We start from the raw sequence: 12,525 nt of genomic DNA, 5'->3' as shown, positions 1-12,525 counted from the left end.
CTATCCACTCATTCCTTACTGCGTGAAAAAGTTGCCCCTTAGGTCTCTTATATATCTTTCCCCTCTCACCCTAAATCTAAATTTTTCCAGAACAGCACATTTTCATAACGTGAGCATACACATTTGGAATTATGTCTATAATTCTAATGAATCCTTCATATTTTTAATTACAAATGTACATGATAGAAATGCTTACAAAAAGCTTAGAAATTGTACATTCAAACAATCCAAAAATGCAGCTTTACTGACAAGTTATATTAAGCAGACATCATACCTGTGAGCTCGTCAAAGTTGGTCTTTTGCTGAGCTTTCTATCATCACCTTTGTCAAGAGCAGCTGAAAACACAATACGAATTAATTAACTATGCCCAATTCTGGCATTGTCGTTATCAAACAAAACTCACTCTTTTGTTGCAAAACCATTTTAAGTAGAAACAGAACAAAACTGAGTGCAACAGTACACGTCCACACCTTTCTGGAACTTAAAAGATCCAGTATCTTTATTCTCATATGTATACTAGATTGGCAGTGGGACAGAAAATGCAGACTTTAAGATTTGATACAAGTACTTTGACAGATGGTTGAAAGCATCAGTGAAAAGGTTAAGTAAATATACAAAACATTTCCAACTGGATGCTTTTACTCGAGAGAAAAATGTTCTGGATACACAGGAAATATTTACAAATGACTTGATGCTTGTACTGCCAAGAGGGGGAGAGGGTGAAGAACAGTATGTGCTTTTGACTGTTGACACAGCTGGAAATCTCTTTCTAAGGAGATTAGGGAACAATATACATCTAACAACATGATAGATCCTAACATGCATACTCTAACATGTATATCCTCAGGAGGCTTTCAATCTGGATCAGTTTGCCAACATTGTTGAGAAGGCAGTGGGTAATCAGCCATAGATTTCAGGAACAGAAGACTCAAAGTAAAAATGACATTTTGTATACTATATATATCATCCATATCTTATTTATAGCCATGATGTATGATAAGTACAGTATGTTTGGGAGCAACAGTTAACTTTGGATTTGTCTACAAAGTGCTCCACCCTTTGGCTTTCCTTGTGGTGGCATTGATATTATCACCAGAATATTAGTCCAGCGACACAGATAATGTTCCAGGGAATCTGGGTTCAAATTCCACCATGGCAGATGAAGTTTGAATTCAATAAAAATCTGGAATTAAGAATCTAATGATGACCATGAAATTGTTGCCAATTATCAGAAAAACCCACCCAGATCATGAATATCCTTCAGAGAAGCAAACCGCCATCACCTGGTCTGACCCACATGTAACTCCAGACCCACAGCCAAGTGACTGACTCTTAACTGCCCTCTGGGCAATAAATGCTGGCCTAGCCAGCAATGCCCACATCACATGAACAATTAATAAAAAATTGTATCTAGCTAAATCTGTTGTAAACTAATTGAACAAGATTAATTGCTATAATTAATCAACAGTTCCATTAACGCTTTATCACACATCGAACAGAATTTTCAAGAGAACTTAGGTATTTTACCATTGAGCAAGTCCTATGCTCCTTTCTACGATGGCTAAGGTTGTTGGAGGGAGCATAAGGATCAAGTCCATTTATTTACTTTTGTATAAAAATACTGTCAAGGAGCTTAATTTTTCAATCTTCAAAGCTGCAGTTGTGGAATTGCAAGTTCTCCACCCAAAACATGCAGGCCCACTTATCAATGAGTTTAATTAAAAAACAAGGAAAGTACTAATCTTCAATAGGATAGTTGAACTGGATAATTGAGTCCTTCCCCGCTACACATTTATGGAAATCATTGTAACAATGTTAGAGACAACAGATGAGTTCTTTGGCAATAATATGGTTAACCGTTAGGATGGGATGTGCAATTGATAGCAAAGTTGGATGCAAAGGAAGTACTAAATGGATACAGTTGGTTAACCTTTTAACCACTGAAAACAAATACAGAGCACAAGAGAAACTGATGAAATGATTTACTGGATTCATCTGAAGAATTTCCTTAATTTGCTAAGTTGGACAAAGTGGGTTTGTGCCAAGTAAACACCATGTACAAAATTATTTAAGTTAAATTTTCAAAGGGAGACAGGATTCTTAAAGACATACTGATCAGGAACATGCTGTCGCCTGCCTTTAATACAATTGGATTAAAGTCAATGGTAAAACTATGATGGCACATATAATACAGCAGAGTTACTGCTGATTGTTAATAGTATTTGATTTTATTTAAAAACATGAGTTAAATTGTCAATATTTTATAGCATGCATTTCGTCCTCTGTCTAGGTGACATCCTCAGTGCTTGGGAGCCTCCTGTGAAGCGCTTCTGTGGTGTTTCCTCCGGCATTTATAGTGGCCTGTCCCTGCCCCTTCCGGTTGTCAGTTTCAGCTGTCCGCCGGAGTGGCCGGTATATTGGGTCCAGGTCGATGTGTTTGTTGATGGAGTTTGTGGATGAGTGCCATGCTTCTAGGAATTCCTTGGCTGTTCTTTGTTTGGCTTGCCCTATAATGGTAGTGTTGTCCCAGTCAAATTCATGTTGCTTGTCGTCTGCGTGTGTGGCTATTAGGGATAGCTGGTCGTGTCGTTTCGTGGCTAGTTGATGTTCGTGGATGCGGGTCGTTAGCTGTCTTCCTGTTTGTCCTATATAGTGTTTTGTACAGTCCTTGCATGGGATTTTGTACACTACATGTATGGAATGGTGCATGTATCGAATGAGCTGCCAGAGGAAGTGGAGGAGGCTGGTACAATTACAGCATTTAAAAAGCAACTGGATGGGTATGTGAATAGGAAGGGTTTAGAGGGATATGGGCCAAGTGCTGGCAATGAGACTAGATTAGGCATGGACGAGTTGGACTAAAGGGTGACTTCCCGTGCTGCACATCTCAATGACTAACTCTCCTCTTCCCCTTTTCTGGGATCACCCATTCCATAAGTTGACCCCCCCCCCCCCCAACTTTGTGTAATGCAATACCAACCTCAGAATCTTGTTTGTAGCAGTGCTTCCTACTCGGATATTCCTGAAAGTATGGTTTCTGTTTACTCATTTACTTTCAAGATTGTATTGTAAATTCCACAAATCGCTAATACTGGAGATCAACCTCATTGTTCTGCATTACCTTGACGACTGGAGGGCCTGTTATGTGGCAGTAAAAAGTAACATACTCCAGTAGCAACTCAAAACAAAACTACACAAATTCAGCATCACATCCAAGACCTTGGTTACAACTAATCTGACAATAACCCAGATTTCCTAGTTCTTGTAACACTCCTCTGGCAATGCGCATTCCACTTAAATATGCAGTACTTTTCATGTTTTCTTTTCCTCAAGCTCAAACAGGTTAGTATTATCAGTGATAAGAACAAAATGCTGAAAAGACTGATCAGGTGTGGGAGCATAAATGGAGAAAGCAGCAAAGTATTCAGTTGAATTTCACTCTCTTTACAGAACACTGCATCTTCTGTTTGACTTCACCATTCTCAGTATTTTATTTAGTTTCATACTGCCTGAATCTAGGTTGTGGAGAAGATTAGTTCAAGATACTAGGAAATGTTGCGGTAATACTTCCTTCAGCACAGTCTAGCCATTTTACTTCCATTAGTTTTCTCCCCTTAAGTGAATTACTAATTTTTAAAGAAATGCAACTGTAGTTTAAATAACAATCATTTGAAGGAGGCCATATTAGTTCAGGCAGCCAGAAAGACCTTGATGTCAAAGCGGTAACCAACTAACACATTAATGATTCTAGAGTTGTAGTCCTTAATACTCTTTACAGGGGCCAGTTACATATGATTAGTCTTTACGTGAACAAGTTTGTGATCAATTCATAATGTGCCTTTCATTATAGGGGGCCCAAGACTACTTGACCCAATCTTTGTATTAAATTTTAAAATATTAAAGTGGTTGTATCTTTATCAGTAAGCTTTTTGGGAGTCAAGGTATACTATGCTACATGATCCTTATCTGCCCATCTTTATTTCCAATGTCACAACTAAAAAAAAAATTCAGAAAATATTTTGTATCTAATGTTGGGGACCATTAAATCATTTACTTTTCTCTCAATTATGATGATTAAAAAATCAGCATATAAATTCAATGCTTAATTAAATTTTCAATGCCAGGTAGAGTTTGGTCACTGCAAGCCTGTCAGGGCCTTCCTCAATATTAAGATCAGTGTTTGGTAGAATCTTTCTAGCACAAAAGGCAGCCATTCATCTCTGTGCTAGCTCTTTTAAAGAGCTATCAGTCCAATGTCCCTCTCTTTACTCATAGATCTGTATCATTAATCAAGAAGGGTACAAAGGATAAGTAAATTCATTAAAGATTGGTCAGTCTGACTAAGGTGGTGGATAAATTTCTGCAATCAATATTAGATAGGATTACCTGTTACTGGGAATGTGGCAAATTTATGAAAGTCAATCTAGACAATGCAAGGTTCCGAATTTGGAGAGAGTAAACAAAGAAATAGAATAGAATAGCGATTTATTGTTACATGCATTTATGAAATATAGAGAGAGATGTGTGCAAGTTGCCATAATTCAGTACAATTTTAATTATGGAAATTATAAAAAGAAATAATGGAGACAAAGTTCGGACAAAGTTTGTTTTTTTGTTCCCTTCACAACTTCTAGGTAAAAGAAGGGAATATAAATCAGACCAGAAGATACTGAAAGGAACAAAAGTGGAAATGTCCAGAGTTCCTTGACGTGGCAGTATAGGTGGATATGCTGGCAAAAAAGGCAGATAGGATGCTTTCCTTCATTGGGCAAGGTATTGAACGCAGAAGCATGGATGTAATTCTTGAACTACGTAAGACATTAATTAGATCACAGCTGGAATTCTGTGTATGGTTCGGGTTATTATATTACAGGAATTACAACAGTTCTAGAGAGTGTGTACAGAAGAGTTTTACAAGAATCTCACTGGGGGCTTGAAAATTATAAGAATGATTGAATAGGCCATATAGTTGCTTTCCTTGGTACAGAGGAAGCGGAGGTGACTTAACCGAGTTGTACAAAATAATGAGGGGCTTAGATAGGGATGGCCTGTTTCCTCATCACAGGCAGCAATTACCAGAGCACACAGATTTAAGCTAATCGATAGAAGGATTAGACAGCAAAAGAGGGAAGATGCTTTAATGCAAAAGGTAGTGGGTCTCTGGAGTTTCATGTCCAGTTAGTGGTTGAAGCAGATACCCTCAATTCATTTTTAAAAAAAGCCTGGATCTGTACCTAAAGTACTGAAACCTGCAAGGTGTTGCCCAGATGCTGCAAAGTGGGACGTGAACGTCTGACTAGTTTATTCAACCAGCACAGGACAATGCATTGAATGGCCCCTTTCTGTGCTCTAACTGGTCTTCTATTTTCTTTCCTTTTAAATGATATACCCAATTGCCTTAAAGTTCCTATAAATCAGGCTTCAACTTTCAAAGGAACACATTCTGGATTACAACTCACTGCATTAAAAGCATTCTCACTTCCCTCTTGAACACTGGGTTCTTTCATCAATTATCCTAGAAACCATGTACTACCAGTGAAAACCGTTTCCCATTATTTAGTTTATGAGCTCTAATTATTTTGAACATAAAATTACTGATCAACTTCTTATTGTAAGAATAACTCTACTTCTCTCGGTGTTTCATAAATGTCCTTAAGCCAAACAATGAAAAACTATTACTCAACGGTTACTATAACCGTGCAATTGGTAAAACATACATAGGACTTCACGAGTTTTAAGATTTGTAACTCAGATTGAGGTTCTGGATGTAGGTTTGCTCGCTGAGCTGCAAGATTAGTTTTCAGACATTTTGTCACCATACTAGGTAACATCTTCAGTGATCCTCTGGATGAAGCACTGGTAGTGTAGCCCATTTTCGATTTGGGTGTTTGAGTTTCCTTGAGTTGGTGATGTAATTTCCTGTGGTGACGCCATTTCCTATGGTGATATCATTTTTTTTGTTGTTTTTTTTTCCAGAGGTGGTAAAATGGTTTCCAAATCAATGTGTGTGTTGATAGAGTTCCAGTTGGAATGCCATGCTTCTAGGAATCCTTGTGCATGTCTCTGTTACAGAGATACGGACAAGAATGCCTAGAATGCCTATCAACACACACATTGATTTGGAAACCATTTTACCACCTCTGAAAAAAAAAACAAAACAAAATGATATCACCATAGGAAATGGCGTCACCACAGGAAATTACATCACCAACTCAAGAAAACTCAAACACAAATAGAAAATGGGCTACACTACCAGTGCTTCATCCAGAGGATCACTGAAGATGTTACCTAGTATGGTGACAAAATGTCTGAAAACGAACCTTGCAGCTCAGCGAGCAAACCTACATCCAATATGTAGCTCTATGTATCTTTAATACTAGCCTTTCTTAAAATCATTCCTTCCACAATTCCAATACGGCCATGTAGAATAATACTGCACAACAGGGAAAAGCAAAAGGAAAAAAAAGGGGGAAATATGGATGCCAACATTGTTGGGGAGAACAAACAAGTAAATACAACAGTTACTGCATTCCAGAAGTAATGTGTTTCTTTGAGTTGTTCAGTTTGAACATAAATTTAAATTAAAATACTATACTTCTGATTTGTCTTCAAGCTGGCCATATCATTTTGGAATCAAAAACTGAAAACCATTCAAGATTTTATGGTATCTGAAGTAATCTGAACTAAACTGTTCTGTGGACTTGTAGCCTGCCTTAGTTGTTAATGCATTCCAGTTCATGACAAGTACATTATGACATGCAATTTCCTTATAAAACAAGGTGCCATACATTAATTAGACATTCAAAAGGATTTAATAAATGAGCTGCAACCCTATTTTAAAATTTTAAAAACACTTACCCTGTGATTTTCTTCAAATTAATGCCAGCACTTTTGTTAATGCTTCAGTGAATAAAGACACACTGACAAAAAAAGTGGCCAATTCCACATTTTCTACACTGGAAAATTATCCTCAATTATAATCCTCACATTGATAATTAGTGTCAAATTTGATTTTCAGTGATAATTTGTGCTGCTTCTAAATAATGGTCCATTAATTATTTCACAATGTGCTTCTCCCAGGAATTATAAATGGGTGCTTTAAAATCAGAATTGATCGATTGGCTTTTTGGATAGTGGTAAAACATGCTAGAGTACAAGAATTTCCATATATTCATCGCTTCCATTTCACCATATTCCTTTTAACAGTGGTGAGGCAGCAATGGGGGGGGGGGGGGGGGTCAGAGGCAACTCATATGCACCACACAGTAATAGATTGATTGATGGAAGCAGCAGGTCACTGGATATCCTTACCTGCAGGAGAAACTGCAGTCAGTGTTAAAGCATTCAAAAATGAGTGTTGTCATGCTTGAAAAAAAAAAGACATCGGTGCTCTCAAATTGAATACAAAGCAGGAGATGTTATATTTGTCTACACATATCCATCAGTATTAAGTCCAAAAATGCTACTTATTCTTCAACCATCTTATTGGATTAGTTGAAACATAACCGTTCTAAATTCTTTCTCCACTTCCATGCTGGCCACAAGAAGGTCTCTGCACTTAAACAGCAGAAACATTTGAGGGTACTGTGATTGATTCATGAGAGCAAGGTGATTGACAATATTAGCCGTTCCTGGTCTGTAATAATCACAATCATTAAAACAGAAAATTAAACCACAAACAAAAACAGAAATTGTTGGAGCAACTCAAGTGTCTGATAGAAATTGTGGACAAAGAAACAGTTAACATTGAATTCAGTGACACTTCTAACTCAAAACCTTAATGCTGTTTCGGATGCTGCATTAGAAAAGATGTGAATGTACTCCAAGCTGACACCTGATAAAGGCAGATTTTTTAACAATAAGAATCAGATGGGAACGTGTGTAAACTTGGCTTTATCTTGATTGCAGCTAAACTGCTGAAAGGGCTTTAGGGTGTAGGTTTGCTCGCTGAGCTGTAGGCTTTTTAAAATTTATTCATGGGCTGAGGGTGTCACTGGACTGGCCAGTATTTATTGGAACCCCCTAAGAGCAGCCACAGTGCTGTGGGTCTGGAGTCACATGTGGACCAGATAAGGACAGAGAGACGGCAACATAGCAAAGTCACTGCTGTAATTATCCACTGCCTTTATCAATGCTTTAAGGGCGCGAGAGCTGATGGAAGTTAAAATTGATAAACATATATATAAAATCTCAATAATGGGGACCACAAATCTAGTTAAATGCCCTGACCGCTGGCCTAGATACGACTCCAGACCCACAGCAATGTGGTTGACTCTTAAATGCCCTCTAAAAATGGCCCAGCAAGTCTCCCAGTTCAAGGACACTTAATCTGGATTGTTAAAAATTCGGCTAAAAAGGTGGGATATTGTGTTAGAATCTCAGGCTACACTTGCTTCCAAATGTTACGCCCACAAAAAAAAGCGAGTTTAATTTACGATTGCGTAAACAGATTTCGCAACAATGATTAAAAACCCTCATCCTACATGTGCCGGCATCAATCGGAGCAAGACATCTCAGAATTGTTAAATAACCATCTGGATTCTGATGGCGCCTGCAACTTGATAACAGCGGTCTGCGAAATAAATCAAGAATCGCCAATCTGACAGGACGAGGTCATGGATGCGAACCATCACCTGCCCAAGGTCCGCTTAGCCTTTCCGTAATAGAATGATTTTTAAAAATGCAGGAAATTAGTTACGAATGCTCCAGTGAAACTGAATACAAAAAAAAAACTAAAAGTATAATTTTAAAAGATTAGATCAAGAAACAGAAGGTTCCAGCTACATTTCAGTCCGACAGCACCCCACTATCCGTTCTCCCACATTCCCTTGCAGAATTCTGAAAGCTGAAAATGATTACTGATGTTTAAAAATCAGTACGGCAACCTGGTCTTGAGGAAACTGGTCAGCTCCTTGTGAATTGCCCGTGCTGCTGCTGCTGTTCCTCGTTGCTGGTTGGAAGGTTGCAAAATGTAGCAAGATAAATCAGCGCACAGACAACCCGCACTTACAGTTGCATGGGGGGGGGGGGGGGGTGTGAAGAACAAAGACAAACCCCGCGCAGATTGTTAGCAAAACCCGTTGTTTTTTTTTGTCGGCGACACGAAGCTCCAAACGGAGTGTTCCGCTTTCTTTCAGTCTCCCTCCCCACCCCCTAGTTAGCCAGCATTACCGACCTGCCTGGATTTGCTCTTGGTCTTGAGGTTTCATCAGCTTCCAGCCTTCCGTGTGGCGGACCGCGTAAAAAGACTGAACCAGAAAGATCCAGAGCTTGTCAAAGAGGGCCGAGATCTCACTCACAAAACCCTGTGCAAGAGAACGAATCAGGAGCTGGTAAAGCACATCACCATAGAAACCAAATCGTTATTGCATTCGGAACCTGCTCAGTCACTCACTGCTCCCTCCCCAGCGAGCCAGGGATTGTCACTTACTCCGCCTGGGCTATCGGTTGGTCTGCTCGGATGTTTTAAGTAAACCCCAGTTTGACCATTTGAGGGGCACTGGCCCTTTCGGCGATGCAGACGGCATCTCTTAGTAATCTAACCATCAACACACAACGATTCCCCGGTGCCACACGCTCAACGTCTTTGGAGACATGTGCAGTGATCGTTTTAGGTCACTAACAGGAAAATACCTGCATGGGAGCCACTGCCTTAGGTAATTCATCTTACCGCTCTTCTGAGGAGATATTGCGCAAGAAACAAAACTGAAAAGTAGTATGCGTGTACGTCAAGCAGATTCAAACTTAAAAATTGACTAGTATAGACAAAGAATGATATGCGGGAAGCAAATATCTTATGGGAAGTGGGTGTTTGTAGCTGACGCTTGCCAAATATTAAGATAAACAATTCAGAACCCTCTTGTCCTACAGACTCCAGGCGAGATGCTTATATGACTAAATACTTACCACCTCTTTGTAAGACACCTGGCTCCTCAGCAGGTCCACGGCTATAAATTGCAAACAACCGTCTGTCACTGTTATGTTTTGTTCAATAGCTGCAAAAACCTTTTCCACCAGATATGGTCTTCTGCTCATTCTCTGCGCCTGGAAAATCGATTGGCATTTTCGAAAATAAATGGAGGCCACCTTTAATTTATTCCCATATTCATGAAAAAAGTTTAATTTACAAAAAAAATCCAATAGCTTAAGAAATGAATTTGTAGACTCCAAATATTCAGCCTATTTATTACTTGAGGATTAGTGAGCACATTTAGCAGGTGCTCTCATTTATTCCATTTCCAGTGCACTTAGCCCCAAAGGGTTCTTGAAACAAAGGCAACCTGTTTTCCAAGACAGCTGCATTTGTAGCCTGGCATATATGACAGATACCATGGTATGTGCCAATGCAACAGATGAGTCTCAAAATAGATCAGCTACTTCACATTCTTATCATTTAATACAAATATCCATCATTCAGACCAAGCAATTCCGCACAAGGAGGTTAAACTAGGTCCAGACCTCTTGCATTAATTTACATATGCAAGCAGAAAGGACTGCATTAAATTTAGTTCCAATTATTAAAACACTCCCAAAGTCATGGAATTACAGTTGAATAATAAATCAAAGGCAGTTGCAGTTCAAATAGGCAAGCTTTTGAGCCATGACATCTGAAACTAAGCAGGATTTATTTTTAGCAGCCTCAGTCATTTGTATTTTTGGTGGAAGAAGGAAAACCTTGAATGTTGCACAAGAGTGAGAAAATGTTTCAATTATTTTTTCTTCCTCTTCCTTCCTTTCTGTACCTTGCCTGATCAATATGTAAAGAGATGACCTGCTCCCAAATCTGCTACCAACACATTTGCAGCACTAGCTAGACACTTGTGCACTTCACATTTTTCTGGGGAAATGCTTGGTTTTTGTTCATTGCCTTAGCATCTTGAAGTAGTAAAGATTAACAACTCCTTACATCAGGGATCTTGGCTGCAAAAGCACATCCTTCCATCCTACATAATATTGAACTTTATGTATTCTGCATCATTAATTGTTTTATAAACATGATTAAGAACCTCTTGTTGGCTTCCCTTTTTGGTCTTTAAAAGGGTGTTCTCTCTGCATTTCTCATTCTTTTCCAAGCAACAGAACACAATACTGGAGTATGACTGTACTTGTATTTTCATTACATTCATACCAATGTGAAATACAAGGTAAAACAGTTGCTGCAGTAAGTTGAGCAGTTTGTCTGCATGAGTCCTGTATCCATCTGTTAGCTGCCAAAACATGCACATGCAAACATTTCGCACTATGCCAGTGAGGGAGATCAGGTCTGGCTGTCAGGAAGGTAGATGTCTGATGTCAATCAGATTTTTGAAAGCAGAATCTGAGCTGTAAATCAAAACCAAAGCATTTTCCTGTATTTTTAATCACTGTATGCATCACTATTGTGTTCAACATAACATTCAACGTCAAATAAAATGGGAACAGGGCAATTGTAAAGGATAGGCAGCATTCCAAAGCCTGCCTCAGACTTCTGGCAGCAAAATTAATCGCCATGCTAATGAAATTGACTGCTTGCTTCAGAAGAACTACAGCAGAAGCTTGTCCATCTCAGATCTGAGAGAACAGACCACAAATGAGGCAAGTCTGACCACTTTGCCATGATATCATTACAGACATGTTTCTATATTGTCTAACAGAAACATAAAACATAGAAAATAGAACAAAAGTAGATCATTCGCTCCATCATTTAACACAGTAAAACTTTCCACAGTGCTTCTTAGGAGCATACTCAACAAAATTGGACACCAGCCACAAAGGCTGACTCAAAGAAAGACAAACTAATCAAATGCTTGATCAAAAGAGATTTTAAAAGACTATCTTAAGTGGAGGGGAAAAGAGAGAGGTGGAGAAGTTTACTATGGAAATCATGGTGTTCAAGCCAGCGTTTTGGAAGTTAAAGGCAAAATGACCAACATTTGAACAAATTTAAATAGAAGATGAGCAAGAGACCAGAATTGGATGAGAGGGGCTTTCCTTGAAGGCTTAGAGTGTAAGCCATGAGAAACATTTTTTTTAAAAAAACGGTGCTTAACTAGCAGCCACAGAACATTAAGGATAAGGGCAAATGGGACTGGGTGCAAATTAAAATATAGGTGATCAGATATTGAATGAGAACCTCATCTCTATTTGCAAAATTGGCAGACTTGACAAATAAGGGGATGGAGGTGGCAGCTAAGGCACTTGGGCAACAAGATTGTTGGAACAGATTGCACTATCATACTCTCTGCTAAATAATGCACGTTTCCTAATGCTTTCATCCTTTCACAATACCCTGTAATGATCATTCTGTTACAAAAAACGTGAAGTACATTTCCAACTCTCTCTCCCAAGAATTGGCAGGGTGGCTCAGTGGTTAGCACTGCTGGATTTGAGTACAAGAACAAGGATGTCTTGCTCTTGCTGCAGTTATACATGGCACTGGTGAGGCCGCACCTGGAATATTGTGCACATTACCATTGTCACTATCATAGACTAATATTATATCCCAGATTTATTAACTGAATTAGCCCGGTTTACTAGCCCAGTGA

The 12,525-nt window shown here is 38.9% G+C and overlaps 1 protein-coding gene across 3 annotated transcripts in view; it reads right to left on the bottom strand.

Annotated features, from left to right (window-relative positions):
* btbd8 (BTB domain containing 8) overlaps positions 1 to 12,525 on the bottom strand; it is a 104,784-nt gene that overhangs the window by 25,034 nt on the left and 67,225 nt on the right. For all 3 annotated transcript variants that reach the window (XM_087990447.1, XM_043698782.2, XM_043698783.2), the window contains exons 12-14: positions 9,908 to 10,045; positions 9,177 to 9,306; positions 275 to 336 (exon numbers count right to left, since the gene is read on the bottom strand). In XM_087990447.1, coding sequence (XP_087846573.1) covers positions 275 to 336; positions 9,177 to 9,306; positions 9,908 to 10,045 — 330 coding nt within the window. The remainder of the gene's footprint in view (positions 1 to 274; positions 337 to 9,176; positions 9,307 to 9,907; positions 10,046 to 12,525) is intronic.

This window comes from Chiloscyllium plagiosum, unplaced genomic scaffold (genome assembly GCF_037043375.1).
Source record: "Chiloscyllium plagiosum isolate Xiang-an unplaced genomic scaffold, Cpla_swu_hap1 HiC_scaffold_9, whole genome shotgun sequence".
NCBI lineage: Eukaryota > Metazoa > Chordata > Chondrichthyes > Orectolobiformes > Hemiscylliidae > Chiloscyllium > Chiloscyllium plagiosum.
Note: the sequence above shows the minus strand (reverse complement) of the source record. Positions and strands in the feature narration are given on the sequence as shown.